The 27,499-nt window shown below is 45.4% G+C and overlaps 1 protein-coding gene across 1 annotated transcript in view; it reads left to right on the forward strand.

Moving 5' to 3' along the window:
• Positions 1–27,499, forward strand: part of Sel1l3 (SEL1L family member 3) — a 99,758-nt gene that overhangs the window by 40,917 nt on the left and 31,342 nt on the right. Inside the window, exons 10-13 of the mRNA XM_020188434.2 lie at positions 11,900–12,111; positions 13,799–13,978; positions 22,699–22,818; positions 24,785–24,925. Coding sequence (XP_020044023.2) covers positions 11,900–12,111; positions 13,799–13,978; positions 22,699–22,818; positions 24,785–24,925 — 653 coding nt within the window. The remainder of the gene's footprint in view (positions 1–11,899; positions 12,112–13,798; positions 13,979–22,698; positions 22,819–24,784; positions 24,926–27,499) is intronic.

The following is a 27,499-nucleotide window of genomic DNA, read 5'->3' on the forward strand; positions in this document are numbered from 1 at the left end:
GAATAATGTAGAATTCTTGCTCTTCTTTAAAAAAAAAAAAATCCAAAGATCTGGCAACCTGGGCTGCTGTTTCTACAGGCAGCAGTCTTGGAGTGAGGCTCAGACATCCTCTGGCATCCTCTGACCATGCATGACCCCACTTGCCTTTTCCTCACCTCCTGCCTCCTACCTTCATGGATCTGACCTGTTGGACCCCTTAGGCACTTGAACTTGGGACTCCTGATTAGAATATATTCTAGCATGGGAATTTGCATATCTTTCCCTAACACAGCCAGCTTCTTCTGGCCCATTGTGATTTGGATTTGCTTAGTAATTCAGTCACACTGGAGGGCCACGAGGGATCATGACACTGTGCCTGTTAGGAGCAGGAGATATTTGCATGGGGGAGAGGAGACTGGGGGTGTAAGAGCTGTCCTGGTGGTAAGGGGGCACTGTGGTGTTCGTGGGCATGGAACCAGCACCGTAAATCACAGTGAAGTAGAAATTGACCTCCTAAGAATGACAGTGTTCACTGTGCAGATAGTGACTCCCCCTGCCCTGGAGGAATTCATGCTATTCGGATGTTTCATCGTTTATTCTTGCAATGCTTGCTAAGTGACTGCTTAGTCTCCTAGCGGAACTTCAGAGATAAGTGTAATGATACAAGGCCCTTGCTCTTGAGGGATGAACTTGACAGCATTGGCAAATTGTAAGGCATGTTGATAGAAGCTGTTGTAATAAAGGCACAGAGAAGGGAGTAGTCGGTTCCAGCCCAAGGGCAGAGGTGCTCAGGAGGGCCTCCTGGAGGAAGTGACACTGGGACTGATTCTTGAAGTTGTTTGCCAGGTAAGCAAGGTGGGGTGGGTGTTGGAAGCAGAGTAGAGGCAGAGAGGAGAGCACAGCACAGTGTGTTGAATGATGGAAAAGGAATTAGAGGCCAGAGAAGCCCTGGAGAGTGAGAAGTCCAGTCTGTGCTTAGATGCCAGCCTGAGGACTTTTGCCTTTTTCTCATGGGTGATCTCAGGGAGAGGAGAAGTATGCCCAGAAGGGTTTTTGGGAAGTGACACAGACAGCAGTGGGGTGTGGGAGGTGAGCTAGAAGGGCGTGGAGCCTGAAGCAAGGAGTGTGTCACCATGGTCCCAAAAAGAGAAGATGCCTACTTGAGTGGGACAGAGCGATGGACACAGAGCCAATGGATGTGAAAAAGGGTTGCGCTGGAGGACCCATGACTGCTGGGGTGTGGGCAGGAACAGCAAGGCGCTGGAAGGCCATGCCACGTCCCAAGACACAATGGTTTCTGGAGCTGAGTGGCCTGGTTCCAATTTGAACTTAACACTCACTATGTGCTCTTGGGCAAGTGACTTGATTTCTCTGAACCTCAGTTTTCCCATTTGCAAGCTATGTGTGGCAGTGGAACCTCTCTCTTGTGCTGGGTACAGTGAGCTGACCCATGTGTGAACTACTTAGAACCATCCCAGTGCTCAGCTGCCCACCAGAAGCAGCATTTCTCCCCCTTGGTGCTGTGACATTTGGGACAGAGTAGTCTTTGTCATTGGGGTGCTTGTGTGCTATGTAGGACGTTCCCAAGCATCTCTGACCTGTACCAATTGTACCCCCATCCTCCTTTCTTCCCAAAGTATCTTTAGACACCGCTGAAAGCAAATATCCCTAGGGAGGCCAAGTCACCCCTAACTGAGAACCACCTCTGTCCTCCCCTATAGTGACTGGACAGAGATGATTCCAGGTTTCCTTGACCAAAAGGGAGGTGATGGAGCTCCCCCATCCCTTGACCTTCCCACAGGAAAAGAGATGCATGTGGAATGTCGAGTAGTTTCAGAGAATTGGGGTACGTGCATATTCACCTCAAAATTGTTTCTGTGAGATTTCTGATCATAGTTAAGTATAGTTTCTCTGGCTGGGAAGAGGAGTGAATCATTTTCACAATACATTCTTTTTAAAGGAAATACTCCCAATAAGAATGTTTTCATGTGATTTTTGCAGCTCAAAGTTTTGTTTATGAGAATTTAGAGCTATTTTATTCTCCATCGAGGCCTGGGAAGGGAATCTAATTAAAAACTCAAATCATGAGCTCTCTAGCCATAAGACTTCCAGGACATCATTGCTATAGAACTGCTAGATTCCAGCAAATTCCTTGGTTTGGCTTCTGAGACCTCCATGGTTGGGGGGAGAAGGGGCCCCCCAAATTGAATATGCCATTTTACAACCCGCCGTTTGTGCCACACTTGCTAGTACAGTGCTTCTGGGGCCAAATTAGAACAGCACCAAGGAGCACCCCCAGGGGCTGTACCTGCCACAATGGCCTTCACCTTCCTGGGCCACACAGCTGCCTGCTTGCCTCTCCTATTTCTCGATGGGGAACAGGAGCAGCGGGGCGGGGAGCAGAAGGTTAGGTGAATCTCCAGGCCCCATTCTGGCTTCAACACCTGTTTTTCTAAGTTACACCGAATGGACCAGGGAGCCTCCTGCAGAGGCAGGGCACATACTCCCCAAATTCATCTCTCTACCTGGCATGGAGCTCTTGCCTGGGGCTACAATAGAATCTTCCATCTGAGCCAGGGGACAGATTGGTGTCATACATTGTTCCCTGCTTCTTAACCAGGGTGAGAAAGATGCAGAAAATTTGATTTTGTAAATTGAGAGTAAAAGATAAGTTTACATTTTTAACCAAATATGTTTACTGTGATCTCTTACAAAAAGAATGCTAGGGAGACTGGATATGGCTGTTTATTGTGGGTCTCTTGAATGACCTTCCTTCCAAGGTCATTCATCCTGTAGTGTCTAGCTGGCCCTGGCATGCTTCAGATAACTCTAGTCCATAGGAGTTGTGTCTTTGTTCCATTTTCGTTCTAACATCCTCTTGCTATACTTTGGATTTAGTTTGTTTCCTCAAAGGTTCATGTGTTGGAGGCTAGGTCACCAGTGGGAGGTAAGGAAAGCTTTAAGCATTGGGGCCTAAGGCCAGTGGAGTGGCTCAAGTGGTAGAATGTCTGCCTAGCAAGCACAAGGCCCTGAGTTCAAACCTCCAGTACCAAAACCAAACAAACAGAAAAAGAGTTGGAGTCTAATGGGAGGTCCTTATGTCACTGGGGGAGCTGCCCTCACAAGGAATTAAGGTCATTCTTATAGGACCTTTAGACTCTCAAGAAAGTGAGCTTTTGTAAGAGTAAGCCCAACCCTTGACTGACTTGGCGTCTGCTTCCTGTTTGGTACTGTGATATCTGTCATGCACCTGCTTCTGCCATGAGACCTTCCCAAGAGCCAAGCTGATCTAGTATCACTTCTTGAACTTCCCGATCTGTGAGCTAAACCAAACCTCTTTTCCTCATAAAGTTAGCCTGTCTCAGGTAATGCTTGGATTCTTGCTATTGAAACAGGAACTGTTGTGATAGCAAAGATGAGATTTAAGTGAGTGAGTGTTAAGTCATCACAACGTTTCATGGACTGAATACCCCGTGAGCCAGGACAGAGCAAAGAATGAACAAAGGCTGTGTTTAAACAAGTTATTTAGGCCAAACATAAAGAAAAACATCAGCATCCTTTAGTTCCCCCAAGGGAATTAATTTGTGGAATGATTTTTCCTGGATCTCGCAGTAGATGAGGTGGCATGAGACGATGGCCTGGCATTTATGATTCTTTATGAGGGAGCCGTTTTTCTTCTTGGTAGCGTCTGCTCACATAGACAGCCGACACTGCTTCCAGACTGTTCCATATGCACGTTTCAGACTTGAGAGCGATTTTCCCCACTCTGTGTGATTTTTGGATGAATCAACTCCTTTCCATCTAAGCCAACAGCACACTTCAAAGGAAAGCTGGCAGCGTCGCAGGGGTGGAGGGTGGCGAGGCTCAGCTTCCATAACAAGCAGGAGGGACACAAAGAGTGGCCTCTGCACCCTGCCTGGCAAGGGCAGTGGTGACTACCACCTGCCACTTGTTCCCAGAGCAACTGTAACTTCTAACACACAAGAGAACCGCCAAATATGTACGCCTGTACTCTTGGACAACTGTAATTTTCTATTGTTTACTTTTTAAATGCATGTAGTATACAATTTGCCATCTCGACTGTTTTTAAGTGTACAGTCCAGTGGCACTAAATGTATTTACATTGCTGTGCAACATGTCTCCAATGCTCTTTGCTCCTGAAAAAGCTGAAATTTCTTTTCTTTCTTTCTTTTTTATTTTGTTTTTGTGATACTGGGGATTGAACCTAGGGCCTCACACATGCAAGGCAAGCTAAACCACTTGAGCTATACTGCCAGCAAAAAACTGCAATTTTACACTTATTAAAAAGCTTCCCTTTTCCCACCCTCAGACCTTGAAAACCACGGTGTCATTCTCTGTTCCTGAGTTTCACTTCTTTATTCACTTTGTGTAAGTTGGATCATACAGTTTCTGTCTTTTTGTAGCTGGCTTATTTCACTTAGCAGGATGTCCTCATCTATTGTACAGAATGTGTCAAAATTTCCTTCCCTTTTATTTATTTATTTATTTATTTATTTATTCATTTTTCTAGTGCTGGAGTTTAAACTCAGGGCCTCATGCTTGCAAAGCTTAAAGCTTGAGCCACACTCCCAGTTCTCCTCCATCCTTTTGCTTTTTTTTTTAAATTTGTTTTTTTCAAATAGAGTCTCACTAACTTTTTGCCTGGGCTGGCCTCAAATCAGGATCCTCCTATCTCCGCCTCCCAAGTATCTGGGATTACAAGCATGAGCCACCACACCCAGGCCTCCTTCCTTTTAAATTTTTTTTTGAAGCTGAATAATAGTCATTGTGTGTGGGACAATATTTTACTTATTCATCTGTTGGTGGACACTTGGACTCCTTCCACCTCTTGTCTGTTGTGAATAATGCAGCTCTGAGCATAGGATGGAAATATCTCTCTTCTAAGATGCTTGCTCTCAATTCCTTTGGGTATATATTCAGGGCAGAACTGCTAGATCATATGGTAATTCTATGTCTAATTTTTTTTGGGGGGTGGGTCTAGGGTTAGGACTTGACACTTGCAAGCAGGCACTCTTCTGCTTGAGCCACTCCATGTTTACCTCTTTGAGGAAGCTCCATTCTGGTTCCACAGCAGCTGGGTCATTTTCTATTCCCATCAACAGTGCACCAGCGTTCAAATTTCCCCAACCCTCACCTACACTTAGTTCCCATTTATTTCGATAAGTAATCCTGATAGTTGTGAGGTTTGGTACAGTTTATATACTGGAGAAAGTCTGCTTTCATAGGAATTAAGAAGGTAATGATTTATAAAGTGAAACAGTATCTACAAAAGAGCTTTGTGGACAGAAAGATACCATGTGGCCATGAGGAATGGGCTGAACAGAATTTGCCTTGATTCACAACTGTGGGACCCAAATGTGTCTCTGTCGTTCCCTCAGCTGCAAGCTCGTTGAGGGCAGCACAGAAGTGGAAGTAGCCAACTTATTCTTTCATTCTCCCACAGAGTCTGTAGGCCCACAGTGTTGGGCACATGCTAGCTGCTTAGTGACCCACCCTTCCTCCATGTCACACTGCATAGCAAATATGTGCCTGTACTCTTCCAGGAACATGACTTACCCCTCTGCTAGTCCTCCTGGCAAGCAACCTTTAAGTCCCAACTCTAATACACATCCTCATGTCGTCTCTCCTGTCTCCCCAGGTGCACAGGCCCTTTTCCACACGCCATGTTGTAGGAACCCCCTTTATGGTGGTTGTTCTCCCATGTTACGAAGGTGGATTTGCTCTCTGCCTCCACCCAACAGCTCAGAGTCCTCAAACATAGGAGCAGTCTCTAGGGTGTCTTTGAAGATCCTCACCTCAACAGTTGAATAGCTCAATGCACTCCAAATGCATAAGGGATCTTGTGCCTACTGTCGTCAAAACATCTTTGTGGGATTAATGGTTCACTGGAGCATGAGGACTGTGACTTCCAGGAGACACAAGTTAAAGTCATGGGTCCCCTCCAAACTGACAGGCTTTACTGGACTCATTGTCCCTTCCATGTTTTGCTCATGTCTTCCACTCTTGGCCTGTTCCCTCTTGGCAGCCACTGTCCTGATGCTGTAGACACAGATCTGGTTCCCAGGGCTAGCAGGCCCCTGTTTCCCAGCTTTTCACAAAGGCAGACCGGAACATTCTCAGGCCCGTGGGAACTCATTTGCTCAAGAATTCCACAAATGCAGTCCTCGCCATTCGGATTTCCTGTGTAATCTGGGGGCTGAGATATACAGTTGCCCAGAACTAAAACAGCCACAAGGTACATTGCAAACCCAATTTGGGCCCCATGTATCTGGCACTTCCTGGCACTGTGCTAGGCCTGGGGCAACAGCAGTGAACAGTGGGATGGCCCCCACACAGCTCTCTGCCAAGTGCTAGGGGCCAAAGGGGAGGTTTGTTAAATGTTGACAGCTGATGTGCTAAGTGGTATAAAATGCAGCTGCTCCCACTCTGATGGGGAGCAGGGCTTGTCCCCCACCTCCAGAGTCCACAAGCCTTTGAATTAAAGATGGCACCATTCCCTGGGGTGCCCAACTGCAGTGCATATAGAGGTATATGGAGTCCCTTCCTGCCCTGGCCACTCCAGAATCACATTCTGCATGCTGATGGTCTTGCTTGGCCTAGAAATTCTATGTTTCTCTATCCCTAAGTTCACTACTGTCCAGGCTCTGAGGTGACATCCAATATGAAATCCACCCCAACAGGACTTCAGGGAGGCCCTCAGGTCAGCCTCTAGGATGTTTCCTGGGGACCTCGAATTCTCTAGGAAAATGGTCCTGGCCAGGGCATGGAAATTATCCGAGTAGCATTTGAGCATTTTCAAATGCCAGAACAATGTTTAGTACACATGTTTTCATTATTTAAGACTGGTTCTGGGCCTTTCCTTCTTTTACTCTCCTGTCATACCTTCCTTGTCAAAACTGAAGGATTTAAACCAAAAGTCCTTTGAATGGGATCTTGGCACTGAGGAAAGCGAGGTGCTGGACCAGGCTGCAAAGAAGCTGTGGGGCCAGCAATGCAGGTGGAGCTCCAGGCCAGAGAGCTGGGACAGCAGGGAGCAGTGAAGAAGCACACAAAGCACAGGCAGGTGGGATCTAGGTCTCTGAGCAGGTGATACGACAGCCAGGAGGGACAGGTGACTGAGACAGGTGAGCTGCCCAGTGTATCCTTGGGGACATTCATCCCAGCAAGAGATGTTTACTTTCTTCTCTCCCTTTACCCTGCACAAGCACTGCTGAGCCCACAGAGCTGGTGGCTGTGGCTAGAGGAAGTCCAGGATCTGTCAGTAAATGGTTCTCTGGGATAAGGCCAGGTCCAAGGCTGGGCTCATCTCCCAGAGCTGCCTCCATCTGCCTTGTTCCTGCAGGGCTACTATCTCCCTCTTGCCCCAGGCTTTGGAGAGCTGTGGAGGGAAGATGGGGCCCCACACAGGGTGCCAAGGGGTTGCCGGCTGCACCAGCAAAACTACTTTGTTTTCAAAACTACTTTTGTTTTTTTGCCAAAAATCACAATGGTTTTTGGAGACTCTAAAACACAGAGCGTGAACATGGAGAAATACACACCACCACCAGGTTCTTTGCTCACTGGTCGCCACAGACATCTTTTAAAAAAATTTTCTGGTGGTTCTGGGGTTTGAACTTATGGCCTCATGCTTGCTAGGGTGGGTGCTCTACCACTTGAGTGTCTCTATCACTCCACTAACCCACACAAAAACACTAGGTATTGCTCACTTTAAGGCTTATATTCACTTGTGTTTGCTGAACAACCATCATCATTATTATTACTTTAAAAACATACATATTTAGTTTTTAAAAAAATATACAGAGGCATGAAGAAGAAAACAAAGAATGGGGTATGGTTTCCCACCCAGAAAATAACAGTCTTGAGGGAGAGCCAGAGAGAGAGAAGTTAAGGAGAGAAGGAAGGCAGGGAAATGCCAAATATAAAAGTGTACACAGGATGGAAAAATACCAACACTCTACTTTTGAGAGAGATGTGAGGCAGCTCCTTAAGATTTGGGAGTTGATCAGATCAGAATGCAAATGAGAAATGTGCCAGTTTTTTTCAAATCAGTAAACTTGGTGAAGAACATTCCTTTCACTGGTTAAGCGACATTTTCTCCTCTTTTTTTCCCTCTTTCAAACTTCTACTTTCAAGCACTTTTTGAAAGCTTGAAACTAAAAATGACTTTTCTATTGAAGTCTCATCCCTCTTTCAAGCGATGAGGGTGCCTTCTCCTTCTGAATTCTCAATCAGATGCTGGTTCCAACTTGGGGCCTTGGCAAGTGGCTACCTTCTATTCTGCTTTGCCTCTTCTAAGAATGAGCACACAAATGACAGCCTATGGTATTAGTGTAAGAAAGGAAACAGCTATCTGAAATAAATGATGCTGTGCTCCATGGAAAATATTAAGGGTTAGTTATTGGTGGCTGTGGCTTTTCTTCCTTCTTCTGGTACAGAAAGGAAACAGATGGAAAAATGGATCCCTCTTCTATTTTATTTGTTTGTTTCTTCATTATACCATGAATCTCCATAAACAAGACATGTTTTTAGTTACAGATCAACTAGAAAAAATACATATGCTAAACCAGATGGGTGGAATTAACAGTTTCATTAAAGCAACTTGAAAATCGCCAGTTTTGCAATATCACAAAGACTCACAGCTTTGATTTTAGGCAACAATTGTAATGTAAACTTTAACAAATGTGCAACATGAGCAATTTTACCTCCGAAATATTATTTTTTTATTAAGTTCAGTAGTGCAGAAAATTGTTTAGGTTCTTGTGCAGAGAAAATACTGATTGGCAATGTGGGGGGGAGTAAGAATTTTAATATACCAAAGAAATAATGGAGCCCTTTCAGTCTATAAAGTTGTTTGTGCTAAGGATGTAAGCTTTGTGGAGGGTTCAGTTTTATTCCTTCTTTCCCAGCACCGCAGCTACCTGGGCACTCATGCTAATGATTCCTGGGGTTCAGTGCCAGGGTCGGCAGGGCAGGTGTTGCATTTGGATTTTCATTTGGTTTGGAGTCTCTTCCCTCCTCTGAGCCTACAAAGCTGAGGCCATGTGTACTCAGGCGAAACCCATCACCGTAGTTAGGCACTTGGCAGGACAGGTGAGGCTGAGATGAATCGTTAACAAACTGCTAATGCTGCTTTGCTGGGAATATGCACAGAGGGCATCCGGAATGAGCACGGATTTACAACCAAATATATGACTAAGTAGCAGTAGGATTTATGTGGTGACCTGGTCTGAATGCTACAGTGTGTGTGGAATCCAGTGGAGAAGGTTCTTATTATGGCTTCTGGTGGAGCAGGTCAGAATTCTTGTTTCAAGGATACAAAGGGAAATCCCAAAAGAGATCCGCAGACTCCTGATGGGGAAGGTTGTTGTCACTCAGCTATCTCCCAACAGGTGGACAGGGAAAGTGTTCAAGGATGTCGTTGCCCAAGAGGCTAAAAACAGAAAGTAGGTTGGGAGTGGTACAGCTCTCAGATGCAATATAGTTGGCCTTCGTAACCAGGAGCTCCACATCTGCATTTGCAACCTACCATAGGTCAAAAATATTCAGAACATCAGGCTGGGGATGTAGCTCTGTGATAGTGTGCTTGCCTAGAATGTGTGAGGCTCTTGGTTCAATCCCCAGTACTGAAAAAAGCTTAGACAAAGAAAATGAACATGTACAGACACGTTTCCTTGTTGTTAGTCCCTAAACAATGTGGTACAATGCCTATTTATATAAATTCACATTGTATTAGATATTAGTGATCTAAAGATGATTTGAAGTACACAGGAAGATGTGTGTGTGCTATATGTAAATGCAATGCCTTTCTTAGATGGGACTTGGGCATCTGCAGAGCATCATGGATGCAGACTCCCACCCCTGGTTACCAAGGGACAACTGCATCATTGAAGCATTGAAAGAATGAACTTCCAAGGGCTGGGGATGTAGCTCAGTGGTAGAAGGCTTGTCTAGCAAGTGCAAGGCCCTGACTTCCATCCCCAGCACAGAAAAAAAAAATGGAAAGAATAAGTTCCTGATAGCCAAGGAGAGTTATTCATAATATGTAGCTATTTAAAAAAAAAAAGAAAATTCAAAGTCAGAATCTATAGTGGCATAATATATCATTTTTGGAAAGAAATTGCATATGAATATATGTAAATAAATGTGTATATGAATTATTGTATATGTAAGGAAAATCCTCAAGCATACCTACCAAGCTCATAACATTTTTTATCTTCATTATAAAAGAAAGACTGGGGGAGAGAAGACTTCTGTCTTTATTTCATATCAATTTATATTGTTGGATTTTTCTGAAAACAAACAACTATTTCTTTAGGGAGTAAAAATAAAATACAGAAAAGGAGAAACTCCCTTTGTTCAGTAAGATGATTTTTTTTTTCAGCCACAACTGTCCTGGGTACTTGAGATCAAGGTAGCCAAAGCAGATGCAGCTGGAGTGGGGAGGAGCTCACAGCTCTGGGGTCTGTAAGTGCAGGCCTAGTGTCCCCCTCTCAGGGACAGCCAGCCCTTTGATGCTCACAGGGACTAGCACCAGCTCAAAAACAGCATGTCAGCACTCACAGTTTCATCCTTGGCTCTTTCTGATCTTGACCTCTGTTTTTAACATGAACCGTTGCAAGGGAATTGCACTCAAATAAACCTAATCACAAACCTTCCCATATTGGCAACTCTTTTCTACTCATTCCTAAGAAGAGTGAGCTGCTTGCTGCTTCATGAACATTTTTTTTTTTGTAATAACACTTTTATTTTGGATAGGATGAAGACAATAAAAATGTCGGGTACAACAGTTTTTACCCAGGTGAAATTTTAGTCTAAGTTGACATTTAACTTAACATTCAAGCTGACGCTATTTACATAAAACTTAAGCCCTAAGTTACATGTAAATAATGTCTATTCTATCCTGTCTGATCTTTTGGAACATGGTACCTGCAATCTTGCCTTGCCTATCTTAGAAAGTAAAGTTTATTGGCTGAATTAATGAATAAGAGAGATTAATAACAAAGATAGACTTTAGAGACTCTAACACGAACATCACAGGGTTATCAGACTTGCTTGTTTGGCTTAGATGGTGGTCAGCTTATAGATTCCTGGGAGGATTATGTAGCTTAGAGCAGCTTGGTGAACAAGTCCCCATCTACAGTACAAGATGCCGGTGGAGACACCTGCTTGTCTGCCCCAGGGGCTGAGTGCAGCAGGTAGAATGTGAGTTCTGGCTTTGTTGACCTGCAAAGGTTGGTTCAAAGGTTGGCCCAGCTTTTGTAACTTTAGCCAAGTTATTTTGCATCTTCAGGTCCCACTCTCCTTATGAGAAAAGTCAGGAGGAGTCTAAAAATAGTTTGGATCTCCTAAGACTGTACAGATCAAATGACATAATTCGCATAGGTCAATTAACCCCATATTTGGCATAAAAGTTAACTGATTCTTTTTATTGAATGTAGAGACCCATAGGAAAACCTGAAGCAAAAAATGATGAGGATGCTTCTGAAAATAAGATTCTTTTGCCCAACTTTTTAGAGTATTTCTGCAGTAAAATACATTCTTCTTCAGAGAGTCTTGGAGGGAAAAAAGTCTCTCTGGAAGTTTCAGTGGCTCTGATTGGGCGGTGAATTACACTGAGTAAATTACTCTCTGGAGACCCTTTCCCAGCTATGCAGGGCACATCCTTTTCCCCAGGATACTTGGCTGTCATTTAGTGCCAAAGAAAAAGCTATTTACAGAATGACACCAGGCATCCCCAAAGGATTTAATTTACCTCCCCAGAAGGTGGTATATTTCAAGGTACTGAGGACCAACCATATCAATAACTCAGGTGATTTAATTGGCTTTTTCCTCTTCTTTCTCAAGCCACGTTGATCCCATGGTAATTAATTTTGTGTGCTGTGAATTGTGTTATTTACAGTGCCAAGGAGCCAAAATGAATCTGTATTAGAAATCGGTGGGAGGATATTTGAGAAGGCTGTAAAGAGACTCTCCAGCATTGCTGGTCTTCACCAAATTAGCTCTGTCATCCCCTTTCTGATGGATTCCAGCTGCTGTGGATACCATAAAGCATCCTACTACCTCGCAGTCTTCTATGAAACTGGATTAAATGTACCTCGGAATCAGCTGCAGGTGGAGTATTTCATGGGTTCCCGGAGCATCCATCGCTGGGGTTGTGTTTGCCTCTGCTAGAACTCTGCATGTCACAACTCCTTGGAGTCCTTTAAAAGTCTTTATTCCCAGCAAAAAATGTCCTTGGGCTGTGGAAATATAGGGTACCCTGCTTTCAGTGAGTGAAAAGGGCCCCTCGTCTGTTTCTGCACTTGGCCTTGGGGGCACTGTGGGTATCCCATCTAAGCAACAGTTTGGGCAGAGCTTGCCAGAATCTCAGTCCTTTAAAAACAAGGTGATGGGTGTGACTACTCTGACTGGGAGAGCATTATCCCTTATTACTTTTTAGCTAAGAGAAACCATTTGGATCTCGAAGCAAAGTACTGTTACAGCCAGCCGGCTACCATGGAAGAAAATGCCATATCAGACAGCTTCATTTTTGGTTTTGAATCTAAATTGGCTATGCCACTCGCCTAACATTTAGAATCACATCTTCGTAAGTACATTAGTCAGGGTTCTCTTAAGAAACATAAACAATGGGATTGTATAGATTGATCATGAGGAATTGGCTCGCACAGTTATGGAGGCTGAGAAGTCCCGTGATATGCCATCTGCAAGTGGGAGGCCAGAAAAGCCAGTGATGTGTTTCCAGTCAAAGCCAGAGGGCCCAAGGACCAGGGGAGCTGACAGGGTAAATTATAGTTCAATGGCAGGAAAAGACCAATGTCCCAGCTCAAGCAGGCAGGCAGGACACACACACAAAAAGGCAAATTCCAACTTCCTCAGCCTTTGGCTCTGCTTAGGATCTCAGGGGATTGGGTAATGCCCACCTGCATTGGGCAGGGCAGTCTTCTTTACAGGTCTACCGGTGCCAGTGCTAATATTCTAGAAACACCTTTCCAGACACTCCAAGAACTAACGCTTAAGCTAGGCACCTGATGCATTGTCAAGTTGAAGTAATATTAACCATCACAAGAAATACTGATACATGTTCTCTGATCACTTTTATTTTTAGATCTGCATATGTGATTTTTTTTTATCCTCAGTTTGGGGCAGGGGCAATTCACACTTTTCAGATTTTCCCATGTTGCTTTTCAGTGACTCATTTGCAATCTCTGGTTTCTAGATGCTCTTGATTGTTGAGATGTTTTCCCAAGACCCTGAAGCAGTCCCCACAAAGGTGGAATAGAGTAGAAAATCTAGCCGGGTCTGTGCCACAAAGTGGCTGGCTGACCATGGATAAGTGACGTCAGCTTTCCAGGCGTCAACTTCCTCAACTGTGAAATGAGATTGTTGGAACAGCCAGTCTCTAAGGACCCTGGGAGCACTGACATTCTGAGAGTGCAAGGTTGGGGCATGGCTTCACCAGTCAAATTGTGTTTTCATGGACACTGTAGCTGAAGCAGCACAGGAGTCTTTAGTTCAGATGGTGGTGACACAAAACAGTACTAAGAGAAGTCAGGGAAGGTCTCCATTTCTACCAAGAAAAGATGAAAACCAGGGCATTTTAAGCTACTAGACATTAGGAAGGACAGACAGCTGGGAATTCATAAGCCATTAGGAAGTTGTGTTGTCTTCTTTTTAAAGGTTTAAAGGCAAGTTAACATTTCTGGGATGGCTGTAGACAAAGCTACGTGACCTTTTAGTGTTAGGATTTTATGAGCCTATACACAATCTTGTGAACACGCTGCCAATTCCTTCCTAACAGGGCATGCTGTATAGTTTGGTTGGAGGCCAGGGCAGTGAGAGGCTGTCTTCAATGAACCTTGGGTACAAACACTACCAAGGTGTTGACAGCTACCCCCTGGACTGGGAACTGTCATATGCCTACTACAGCAACATCGCCACGAAGACACCCCTTGACCAGCACACTCTGCAGGGAGACCAGGTATGATGGAAGTGGCCGGGAATGGTTTATGGATCTATTTACCAGGGCTTCCGGAACAATTTTAGTGTCTGCACCTGTGGCTGGCTTATTTGTTGGCCTTCAGCGGATGCATGTAGCCAAATGGAGAGAAGCTTCCTTGCCCTCTCCAGTTCGTATTTCCTGCCTGTGTTCTCAGGCTGGCTGCATCTGTGTGGGAAGATTTTCATGAGAGAGGACTGGCATACAAAGAGGTGATTTGGCCCTGGACAAATTTTGATTTTGCAGAAAAATGTGTTGCAGAAACATAGGGATCTTGTTTATGTCCTAAGATGTGTGAGATGGTGAGGACTGGAGGCATTAGGAGGGACTGAGTCAAATTGAAATCTCCCAGGGCTCCTGATACCACACAATGAGCAAACAGGGTCTCCAAGACCCAGAAGCCAGCTCCATACTCAGCTAGGCTCCCAGGGCTGGGCACTTGAGAAGTGTCTGTCCTCATCACATGACCCTTGTTAGCCCATTTCCCCAGGTGACTCACAACAGCATTTGTTGCTTGGACACTTTGCCCTGTGGAGTACTCAGCACTGAATGAGGGGCACTGAATGAGGGGCACTAACTCCAGTCCCTCGTTTTGCAGGCCCCCAAATCTTATTAACTCACTGGATTAAGAAATCAGTGGCTCATATCTGCCCCAGAGCCACAGTGTGTTAAATTAGATGCCTGGATGGCTTGTTTCCAGTCTTCTTTTAGGGACAGAGAATAAAAGGCTGTAAGTAAAGGTGGTTGTGTAAGAACAGAGGGAAAGCTGCCTCTTGGTGCAAATCTGCAGCTCATGTGAGCAGATGGTGAGGTGGTTGGCTTTGAGGTCATCACATGTAAGGAGGTTGAGTTGAGAAGTGCAAATAGGTTTGTTTTTTTTTTTTTTTTCTGTAAAGGACCAGATAGTAGATATTTTAGGCTTTGCCTGTGTCAAGGAAAGCTTTCTTGACCTCTTGAGCAGTTGCAGTAGTTCAGCTATGCTGTGGGAATGGGGAAACAAATGAGAGACTGGGTTTGTGTGGCACAGACAGTACACACTGCGTAGCAGGTTTTGGCTGCATTCTGTGCCCTAAGCTGGACTTTCCCTGCTTCCTGAGCAAGCCTGAGGGGGAGGCCTGGCTAGGCCAGGATTATTGAATCTCAAGCTTAGTGACGAACTGAGGACCACATCGCTGGTCACCAGCCATGCTCTTGGATGTCACCAGAAACCCACAGTGTGGAAAATGAACACTTTGAATGGATGGTTTCTGTAAAGAAATCCCTAGTGGCTGCTGTACAGTTATGAAATAAATGACTCAGAGATAGGCAGTCAGTGAATATTAAACATGAGTGAAGCTATGAAACACCAAAGCCTGACTGTACAGATGTTCTAACTCCTTTAAAAAATAATGATTCTGTTCAAATAAATTTACGCAGCCTTATCATTTGTTTCTACTGAGTATTCTTCAGTGTATATAAACCATGTGAAAAATTTGACCTCAGATTGGGCTGGTGTCATAGCTCAAGTGGTAGAGTGAAGCCTGAGTTCATCGTCCAGTACTGTTAAAAGAAAAAAACAAAAAAACTCAGCTTCGCAGGAATTAATTTATTAATCAGTAATTTTTTTTAAAAAAGAATCAGCTTGCAAAAACAATTTTACAAAAATCAAACCACAAAATAATATTGCCTTTGTCTTTCTGCTAAGCCTGAGTGTGTTAATAATGTCCTGTATGTATGTATAATACTTTTAAGATTTGTAATTCAGCATAAATTAGCATGTTGCTAACAAGCTCCTTTCCTTTTGAAGATTTGGCATGTGAAGTGTTTTGATTATGAAAGAAAATGTTTAATTGGTCAGAACCAGAGAGGAACAGGACAGATCCATCTTGCAGCTGAAAAGTTGTGTGATGAAGAATCACAGATAGGAATTATACACTTAGACGAACTGTGTCATCGCTCATTTTCTTAAGAATGTGTAATTAATGGCTTCTGAGAATTTAAGCAGGTGTCATACGTTGATTTAAATGTCCTTTTGTTGAACTATCTATTAATTCACCAGCACAATGTAGCAGATGAAGTGCTGTAGAAAGCCAGACCTCTAATTAACAAACCAAGGATCTGTCAATAACTCCTTTCTTGAGTCTTGTTTCGTTTTCTCTTTTCATGTAGCTCGAGGTTCACAGCAATTCATCTTCTTTATTAGTGCTCTTGGGTCACATCAGTCACTTCTTTGTGATTGAGTAGGACTCAGCTTCAGATGGAACAGAACCAGGATGAGTAGAGTTTCTGTTTGTTTGTTTGTTTTGGTGGCTTAAATCACAAACGAGTACCTCTCATTCAGTCCACTCCTTAGAAATTGCTCCCCATGGAGGTTTGGACCCCCAGCTTTCTGTTCTCTCTGTGTCTTTGGGGAGGGGTGAGGACTTCATCCACACCCCTGACTTCTGTTGCCCTCCCTGTACATATGGCACTTGACCTTTCTCTGGCTGAGTTCTTTACAGTCCACTTGCAGTTGTACATATCACAAAGAAAGTGCTTACCCTCCCTTCCACCTCCTACTAACACCTCCACAGATGGCACCATTGTCTATGCTGAAACTGGGGAGTCATCTTCGGTCCCCCATTGTCCTCTTCCCTAACAACCTACCAGCTTTACACGCCAGCTCCTCTCTCCTCCATCTCCATCCCTGCCACCACTGGCTAATTTCTTCCTTCACCATCTCTCCCCAAGCCCCAGAAACAGCATCCTCTTATGCGCAGAGCTGTGTCCCCTCAAAATCCATATGTGGAGGTCTTGACCTCCAGTGCCTCCACATGTGCCCGCATAAGGTCTTTAAAGAGTGACTAAGTTCAAATGAGGTTGTTAAAGCGGGGTCCTAAAACAGTAGTGCTGGTGTCCTTATAAGAAGAGATTAAAATACAGACAACAGGATGACCTTGTGAGGTCTCAGGAAGAAGACAGCCAGAGAAAACCGAGGTGAGGGACCCCAGAAGAAACCAAGCCTGCCAGCACTTTGATCCTGGACTCCAGCCCCCAGAACTGTGAGAAAATCAGTTCCTACTGTGAAACCACCTGGCCTGCCAACCATGGTAAACTAACACACTACCCACTGCTCTTTCTGCAACCATCTGGACTTTCCCATTCTCTTCTCCTGAAAGCCAAGTGTCTCTCCACAGTAGAGGACAGAAGACCTCTCAACCTAGCTAAGTGTCAGAAACACCTGAGGGCTAAAACATACCTGTGGCCAAGCACCTGTGGCTTACACCTGTAATCTAACTATTTAGGAGGCTGAGATCGAGAGGATCAAGATTCAAGGCCAGCCTGGGCAAATAGTTTTTGAGACTCCATCTCAAAATAACCAGAGCAAAAATGGATGGGAAGTGTGACTCAAGTGGTCAAGCACCTGCTTTGCAACTGCAGAGCTCTGAGTTCAAACCCCAGCCCACCAAAAGCAAAGTACTCAGGTATTTAATATATGCATACAGTTCACCCTCCATGTCTGCGGGTCCCAGGCCCTCTGCTTCAATCAACTATAGACTGGAAATGTCCAGAGAAAAAAATTAGGTCTGACCTGAACATGTACAGAGTTCCCCTTTTCATTATTCCATAAACAATACAGTCTAACAACTATTTACATAGTATCTACATTGTACTAGATATTGATAACAACCTAGAGATGATTAAAGTACATAGGCTATGATGCTTAGGTTACATGCAAACACCACACATGATCATCCGGGGATTTTACAATCTGCAGCTGGGTTTGAGAAGTATGACCTGGAAGTACTAAGAACTGGTCACGAGGCATAAAAGAGTTCCTTGCTCTCATTTTCCTCTCTCTACCCACCCTCAACTCTTACCCATCCTGGCTTGGTCTGCCAACTCTGGCAACACCAAATTTTGGCCACACCATACTGATCACAGTCCTGGCCTTGCCTAGTCCATGCCCCACCTCCCATGGAGCCCTCCTACTTTAACGCCTTGCAGCCATGCTGCCTCCCCTGGAGCCTTGCACCAGCTTCCCTGTGCTGCCACCACAACCCCCAGGCACTTCTCCTGGGCTGGTGCTGTGCCCACAGCTGCAGAGCTGCCTCCCTTAGTAGCCTGAGTTCCAGGAGGCAAGGAATCCAGGGTGCTTGACACGTAGCTAGTGCTTGGTATTTCTTGGGGGCATGATGGGTGGGGTGTGAGTGCAGAGTTCATCCAGTGCTGAGCATCAGGTACTGATGTCTTGTCCATGCTGGTGCCGTTTTGATGCACCCAGAGTTTCACCATTGATGCCAGGTCCCCAGAGCACTCAGTTTTAAACCCTGCCTTTGTGTGTGACATCTCACTTTTGGGGACTCTTGCTTCCCTGTCTCTCCACTGTTACAGTTGACACCCATCCTTACTTAAAAACTCCTAGGATGTTACATTTCAACAGAGAAACGCACCCTGTCTCATTGGGAGCCAAACAGTACAGCTGACTTGAGCACTACCAGAGGCGGGTTCCCCCTGGCAGTTCCGACAGGCGCTGCAGGAAGTTAGCACAGGTAGGCACTCAAGTGGAGGCTCTGAGATTGCCCGCTCCTCTTGACGGCTGCCCCGGGTCCCTGGGTGCTGGCTGAGCTGTTACATTTCATCAGTTGGCTGCAGGCAGGTGATCCCAGGAAATGGGGGAGGGTGGGGGGCTACCATGAGCTCTCCACCTGCAGATCCAGAGGGCTTTGCTTCCTGACCTCTTCTGTCTTCCTTTCTTCCTGTCCTTCCCTCCCCCTTCCTCCCTCTCCTTCTCTTCCTCCCTTTTCTCCGTTTCCCTTGCTCTCTTCATTTCTATACCCTTCTCTCCCTCCTCTTCTTTTCCTTCTCTCTCTCTCTCAATTTTACTCTCTCTTCCTTTTTTTTTTTATCTCTGCCTCATTTTCTTTTCTTTCTACTCATTCTCTCCCCTCTTCTTTCTCTCCCTCCCCCTCTCTCTCCTTTCTCTCTTGTCCCCTTCTATCTTCACTCTCCCTCTCTGGCCTTTCCTGAAATCAGTGACTGCACTGTTCTTACAGGAACACTGTCTTTGGCAGCCTGCAGGCTGGCCAGGGGCAAGAAGGGAAAGCCCACGAGTGCCATCATCTCTGGGACAGCATGACGCCTTCCCTGGCGTTTGGTCCAGGATGGCCTGAGGACTGCAGCTTCCAGACACTAGGCCTCCTGGGAGCTGGCAGTGGGTTTTAACCCTGCAATATAAGATATGAACTTCAGAGCTGCTCATTCTACAGACATTGATTTTAGAAAGTGGCAGCAAAGGAATTGTCTGGAAACCATGAAAGATCCCAGAACTGACCTGCCAGGGGCATCTGCTCCTGCTGGCATCCACAGCCCTGCCCCACCCCCACCACTGCTGCTTCTGTCTGCCCAGCTCCTTTTCTAACCATGACATGCTGTTTGAATGAATGAACAACCAAATGCTGTTCCTTTTAGGGTCATCCTGTCTGCAGAGGTCCTTGCAGGTGACCTGCTTTTACAGAAGGCCCAGGCATGTGGCTCTGCCGTGGTACCGATTGCTGTTTTGGTGTCCCCAGAACTATGGCAAGGGGCCCCCTGCAGGAGGGCAGCAGGCATGGTGGTGGCTCCACTGCTTTCAGTGGGTGTGAAAACTCAGATGATCCTCTGGCCTCTCTGTCTCTGTTTCTCATCTATAAAGTGGGCACCGTGGAGGTCACAAGGTTGTTGCAGCACAAATCAGTTGGCCCACAGGTCATGTGACAGACAGAGCATAGCATCAGCTCCTGGAAATACACCTGGGCTTTGCTCTCTCCCCAAAGTGTATCCCTTCCATTTTCTAAGTACAAAATTCTCTTGAGTAAATCTTCACCTCCTCACAAAAGGCTCTGAGCGGTACAAAACTACAAGTTCCAGCATGAGGGCTACTGTTCTAAACTGCTGCCAGCCATTTACACTTTAGAATGAAGTAGGACCCTGAAAAATGATGAGTGGTCATTTACCGAGATCATGCCATGTGCCAGGCGTGCTGCTGAGCCCTTGCATAGCTATCTCATTTAATCCCCGTGCAGCCCCATGAGGTCCATTATCAGTATTGGGCCCATTTTACAGAAGAAGCAATGGAAACTCAGAGAAGGTTAAAGAAATTGCCCAAAGTCACACAACAAATGAGGAGTGCAGCCTAGAACTGAACCTAGGTCTTTTTAACTCTTTGCACTGAAAAAAAATATATATATATATATATTTATATAATGTCTTATATATATATATATTTACATAATGTCTTATAGCCTGAGTGCTTTTGATACAGGAGGTACTATGCTAAGCTCCATCTTCTGGATGCAGAAAATGAGTGTCTTACACACAAAGTAACTGGCCCAAGGCCCACTGGGAGTCGGTGGTGAGTTTGAATTCAAATCCCTAGGTGGGATGGGAAAGTCTTGCTAATTAGTAATTGCCCCGTCTTACTATAAAGCTCAATGGCACCACCCAGTGGGAAGTGGTGCTCCTTCTCTTCACCATTATGCATGGTTGCCCCTCCCCACCCCAAACATGCTCTCTGCTAAGACTCCACTCACAGTGCTGTTAGGAGTTTATTAAGTAGAAGGGAAGACAACGGAACGGTTGACCTCCTGCTTCTTCCCAGAGGCATGAGTCTTTGCAGGATATAAGGCTGAGTGAGGAGTGTGGGCCAGTCTAGATTAGACTCCTAACTAATCTAGAAGAACTAAATTTGAAGAACTCAATATATGATGTCAGGCAAGTTAATTAAGCTCTTTGGGCCTCACTGTCCACATGTGTGGCACAGGATGCTGACAGTGACTGTCGAATCAGGTTACAAAGCTTCCACGAGTCCATCAGGGCAAGCAGTTGGATCAGTGCCTGGCACACCGCACATGGGGGTCTTGCTGGTCTGTCACCAGTGCTGGCACAGGGCACAGTTCTGAGCACAAATCCCACGAGGTTAGGAACCATTGTCATGAGTCCTGCCTTTGAACCAAGTCCCATGACAGTAAGGAAGAGGAAACAAAACAAGAGGAAAAAGAAAACCAGAAGTCAAAACACTCAGATTCTCCAGGTGAGCACAAAACTTCCCACTGAGAATTCCTTATCAGGGTCGTTCAAGTTTCTGCCCAACCCCAGGCTCCTCCCAGAAGACACGGTGTCCCCTGGGCATGCAACAGGTCATGAACTTGGCAAAAAGTAAATGAGACAGCGTGGTTTCTGCCCGGCCTGACAGGTGACATCGTGTGGGCACACAGAAGAGCTCTGTCTTTGGGGTCCAGCCACCTGACTTCCAGTGCCTGTGATGCAATGTGACCTTAAATTCATGATTTCATTTTCTGCACTTCTGTGTCTTTGCCTATAAATTGGGGGAGCGATACCTGGGTCACAGCTTTGCTGTGAGGATTAAATGAAAAAAACATCTGTTAAACACCCAGCACACAGTTAATTCAATAAAAGGCGGTGGCCATCGTCATTATTTTAATTGTTGCTATTACCTGGGTGGCCTCCTGAATCCTGCTATTACCTGGGAGACATCACTCCTGCTGGGCTCTGAGCCTTGAACGGCCCCAAGTCTCAGCCGCCTAATACCCCTGAAAGGAACCCCAGTCCCCACAAGGGCACAGAACAAGAGGCAGCTAAGAGATGTTCTAAGGAGTAGGGTGCAGACTAGAGTTGACACTCTACATACTTTTCTTGACTAACAAAGACGGTCAGAAGGGAAGTTGGGCCCCACTCCTTCTCTGAGGCTTCTTTTCCAAACTAATCCATCCATTTTCTTCCTACCTGCCTGTGGCATGCACAGGGTGTGGAAAGTGCTCCCCAGGGTCCTCTATGACATGTTCCATAAACTTCATCATGGGAAACCAAAACACAATGAGACTGGATTTCTAATAAACAGCCAGAATTTATATACCAAAATGAATCTTAGTTTCCTCAAAGGAGTTGGACATCTAGAAGGCTGTGCACAAAATCAAAATACTTTGTAAACTTTCCTTTTGGGTTCATCTTCAGAGCTTCTAAAACATTCCTTCTTGATTTCTCAGAGTTAACATGCCCTCTTCTTTTCAAGGTAGATTTAAATATTTTTGGAAATAGCCAAGAGATATTTGAAGCTGAGCCTGTGAAATAAAAGGGGTTAGTCATGCAAGACGGTAGTGCTTCGGATAAAAAACATTAAGGTCATACTTAGAAAATATTGATTTACTGTTTTTGATGCTGTGTGTGTGATCTGGCTCTGAGGTCAGTGGCAGCAGGTGGACTTCTGAACACACTTGAATAATAGAAGCAGAAGTGGAAAACGCTAGCCTCCCAAAGCAAACACTTTGATCAGAGCAAACACCCATGTAGATGTGTAAGATGTGGTACATTCGTTTAAAAAGAATTTGATCTTTTGGCATTGCAGGCATGCCTCATATTTCAGTTATTCACTTCAGCAATTGCTGGTTTAAAAATAACGTCTAGTCTTTTGTATGCACCTAACATTTGGGTCCTTCCCCTCCCTCCCATTTTCCCTCCCTCCCATTTTTCCTCCCTCCCCTCCCTCCCATCTTCCCTCCCTCTCCCCCTCTTCCTTCCCTTCCCTTCCCCTTCCTTCCTTTCTCGTTTCTTCCCTCTCTCCTTCCCTCCCTTCCTCCCCCCCTTCCTTTCCCTTCCCCTCCCTCTCTTCCTTCCTCTCTCCCTCCCTCCCCTCTCTTCTTCCCTCTGTCTCTGCTTCTCTTATTCTTTCCTTTCTAAATTTTTAGGCATATGTTGAAACCATTAGACTAAAAGATGAGGAAGTACTCAAGGTGCAAACCAAAGAAGATGGCGACGTCTTCATGTGGCTGAAGCATGAGGCTGCCCGAGGCAATGCAGCAGCTCAGGTAAGAATGAGCCCGCTCTGCTGGAGAGCCTGTCAGCCACGACAGACCAGATACGACATGGTACCGATACCTCCCAGATGTGGTGGCTTAAAACTACGCCAGGTTATTTCTTGCTTGCACTATGTGTCTGATGGGGGATGGCAGGTGCTCCGTCCCCACAATCCCTTGGAGCCCAGGCTGATGCAGCTTCTCCACGCAGGCTTCAAAGACCCAGGCAGGGCCATGGCCCCGCCGATCCCACGCTGCTCATAGCACTTCTGGCCAGAAGTGGGCCAAGTGACTACGAATACTTCACGGCTCAAAACAAGTCACAGGACCACTCTCGACTTCAAGTGGCCACCCACCTTGAAGGAGAGGCACCACGATGTTAGTGAGCAGCCCTGAAGGTTCGTCAGGTATTCTGGTGCACACATCAGATAGAAAACAAGAAGCATCTCGGAGGCATTAAATGGGCGCTGAGAGAAGTCTGTGTAATCACAGGAGAACGATCGAAAATTACTTCTGGTGTCTAGGACAAAGGCTCAGCCATGTCCGTGACCATCTGTTGTCTTGGGTGGACTTTTAGAGGCTCAAGAAAGGCAGAGACTGGAGAGATGTCCTCCAGCTGATTCAGTGTGGGAAGCCTTTGGTGGGACCTGCTGAGGCTCAAGCGCCCAGGAGGAAGCGTCCCTCCCACAGTGTGTGTGGGTGCAGGCGCTGGATTTCGCTTTTGCTGAGTGCTCCCAGCGAGCACAGCAGTGTGACGAGGAGCCTTGGGGACTGCTGCACAGGAGGAAGAGCGAAGATGGGAAGGGAAAGAAAGTCATCAAGAATGGGAGGCACTGACAAAGGAACCGCTCAGGTATTCTTGGGGAACAGGTATCCCACTCTTCGGCGTTTCCTGGCATTCCAGTGGATACTTTGCTGGAAGTTATGTGTCTGACGGGAAAGGGGAATAGAAGGAAAGGTGAAAGCAAGACAGCAAGGGGCCCAGTATTAACAAAGGTTGCTCCTGCCTCCTTTACCTTCTGAAAATCCATTTCCTTGCCTATAAATTGGGGGAGTGATAGCTGGGTCACAGCTTTGCTGTGAGGATTAAATGAAAAAGCATTTGTTAAACGCCCAGCACGTAGTTGTTCCAATAAAAAATACTGGTCATCATTATTCTAATTGTTGCTATTACCTGAGTGGCCTCCCGAGGTAAGACATCATACTTTCTTGGCTCTGAGACTTGAATGGCCCCAAGTTCCTGAGCCTACGTGGCCACAGAGCAAGGGGGAGCCGAGAGACTTTCTGTAGTCTTTTGAGTACAAGAAGGAAGTCTAGTTTTGAAAACACCATCATCATTTTCTGGGTGTTCCAGAGCTTACATTAACTTTCCTAACAATTATTTCCCTTCAGCAAGTCTTTGTAGAGAAGTTTCTAGAAACTTTACTGAGTTCTGCTGGGTGGGCCTGAAGAGTTGGAGGTAAAGTCAACATCACAAGGAAGGAACCTCATGTCAGTCCCCAGCCTTGTCTGATGGTGGATCCAGCCATGTAGACAAATGATGCATCCATCAGTGTTGGAAAGGAATGCCTAAGAGAGACCTCCGTGATGATTACTGTGCCAAGAAGATGGGTCATACCCCCCAAAAGTGGGGCATTTGATAAGAGAAGTGAGTCACGATTTGTCATTGACCAAGTTCTATCCAGCCTGCAGTCGTTAACCAAGTTCTATTAAGTTCTGTGTAATTCTGGCTCTGGTGCAGTACACACACACACACACACACACACACACACACACACACATACTCTCATGTTGAGGGCTGGTATTTATACAAATCCACCTCCAGGCTTTGATCCCCTGTTGGAAGATGAAGTGTGTCTAATTCTTGGTTCTCAACATAAAACATTTTAAACTAGGTTTGTCCTCCTACCTTGCAAAGTCTTACGTTAAGCCTTACACAGAAAAGTCACTGTTCTTAATTGCTTTTATTATCTTTAAGCAACGACTGGCCCAGATGTTGTTCTGGGGGCAGCAAGGTGTGGCCAAGAACCCTGAAGCTGCCATTGAGTGGTATGCCAAGGGGGCTCTGGAGACCGAGGATCCTGCCTTAATATACGACTACGCCATCGTGTTATTCAAGGTAAGAGTCGTTTAATTTGGACTGAAATTGTGCAATTCTGATAATAAACATCCTGGGCCGTTAACTGTGGGCGTGCAGACTTCGGGGAGTCTGTCACGGATAAAACTTAGAACATGCTCCGTCTCTTGTGACGGAGAGGGATGCTAGAGGAAAAGGTAGATCGGAAGCACTTCTCTCTTTGCATTTTTAATTGTCAACCTTACGTTCGTCAGCTGGATTCTTGCTACTCTTGCAAGAACTGTGGCATTCTGAAGGAGACACTCATATCTCACGGGTTGATCCACAGCCACCAGGCACTACAAGTGCTGCACGTTTGCTGCCAGACTTCTCACTGAATTCCTGCTCCAACAGAGTACACGTTTGGACCAGAACCCAACAGTCCCACTGATGGAAACAACCATCTTGGTTTGAGCCAAAGGGAGAATAAGGAAGAGGGGCTGGGATAAGCCCAGGAGATAGAGGACAGGTATTATAGTCTACCTCCACAGCCGCTGGTCTCATGGGATGAGGGCCATGACCATGAATGAGCTGTTGTAAACACCGGGCTTTGAGAACTATGAAACGTGTGTGCCCGTACAAAAGCATCATTGTAACACTGATGGAGTGCTTACTCCCTGCTTTACATAAATGAAGGCATTTAATCTCGTAACCACTTTGAGAAGTATTATGTGTAACCTCAGTGTATTATGATCACTGTGTATATGTAGAAACAGAGGCACTGAAAGGTCTTGTCACTTACCCGAGGTTGACCAGCTGGTGCATTTCAGATCTGGGATGGGGATCCAGGCAGACTGGCTTCACAATCTGTACTCTTCACTCCCAAACACAGAGGCACAAGTTCACCAATCTTGGGAAAGTGAAAAGCTTTGGCTTTGGTAAGGAAACCTGTGAACCTTTACATCCATGCCCAAAGAGTACAGCTGCCCCCCACAATGAGTGTCTTTGAAGAATGACATTCACTTGGCCAGGCCTATCTCTAGAACCAGAGCTGGGGCCACTCACTGATTTACATCTGTGCCTTTTGCTGCATCTCCACCGTCTAAACCACATCAAAGCCTGACAATCCATTGGTTGTTATGGTTTCCAAATCAAAAGCCTGGACTTTCTCTTCCTAAGCATCAAATCAGCATAGAAATTATTTGAATCTTTGCCATATGCCACTCCATCCGTGTGTTTATTCAATAAGCATCCATTTAGGGCTGACAAAATACCAGACTCTGTGCTAGATGAAGGGACATATGGATGCATGAGTCACATTCCTGGCCTCAGGGAGCTCATACACTGGAGGAGAAGACAGAGGACAGCAATGCCACAGAGGAGAGGCACCTGTCCACCAAGGTTGGGGCTGGTCACTCTGCGAAGTGTGGACAAGGTAAAGGCAGGAATCAGGCATTATTTCTGCCCACCAGGAGCTCACAATCTAGAGGGAGAGGCAAGTACGTACATCAATAACTCTGCAGGTGACATGTTTCCTCAGAAACCTTACAGGTTTCCGTCCACCAGTTTTTCTGCATCCTAGGTAAGTTATCTCTGGCTGGATGAAGACCTTCGCCAGTATCTCTGAAGATTTCACCTCTGGGGTCTTTTTAAGAACATGCATTCCGTGTGAAAGGATCTTGTGTAGAAAATGGGTTTTCCAAATGTAAAGGACAATAATGTGCATTTGGCTGTGGGGAGCCCCCAACTTCCTGTGTGCAAAGATGGTGCCAGGATGATGGGTGTGGTTTACCCAAGGCAATCAAGTGTATCCCATCTTGCATACTGCTGATAATTGAGCTTTGTCTTTGTAGCTACTCTCCTTCCTCAGTACATTTAGTGAATAGCTACTAAGCACTCTCTCTGTACCAGGACTTGAAGTATGTCTCATTTAACAGCTTCTGACACTACTCAGATTCAGATATAGTGCAGTCTTTGTGCAAGCTGTTATCTGATTAAGCTAGCAAGTGTACTGGATTAGCAGCTGTACTGGAAACATCCCTTCCTTAAAACTGGAATATCTGGGTTATAGTTACAGCTCTGTGAGACTTCGCTTAAATCAACCTCTCTGGGCCAATTTTATTCCTTCAAAACAAACAATTGTAGAAGATAAATTCTGAGTTCAGTAAGGTTCGAACATTCTGCAAATCCAGTATTCCTGGATTTCTAGCAGTCCAGAAAGGTTATTCCAAGTATCCTCTATGTCCTTCTCTTTCTTCTCCTTCTCTAATTAAATAAAGTAATGGTTCACTTCTGAAAAATATCTTCATCATCCCTTTTGCTTCAGCCCACCGGCTTTATTAAGTAGGGATGTTAAAGTGTAGTAGAAACTTGGTACATATAAGTTAACCTTTAGTTCAACTCACAAATTTTAAGTCAAGTGTCCCGTGTGTTTTTCCTGTGTTCTGTGGGAGGTTATGAATTATTATACTTTCTTAGCAGAAAAATAGAGTGTAGTTTATAAGCTTGCCTAAGTCTACTTTGCCTGGGTTCAAATCCTGCCTCTGCACTATGTGACACTGGGAAGTTTCTCAAATAGAAAGGGCAGCAGCTCTTCCGTTTGGATTGTTGTGGTGGTTAGGTATGATTGGCCTGTAC

This window comes from Castor canadensis, chromosome 9 (genome assembly GCF_047511655.1).
Source record: "Castor canadensis chromosome 9, mCasCan1.hap1v2, whole genome shotgun sequence".
In the NCBI taxonomy this organism is placed as follows: domain Eukaryota; kingdom Metazoa; phylum Chordata; class Mammalia; order Rodentia; family Castoridae; genus Castor; species Castor canadensis.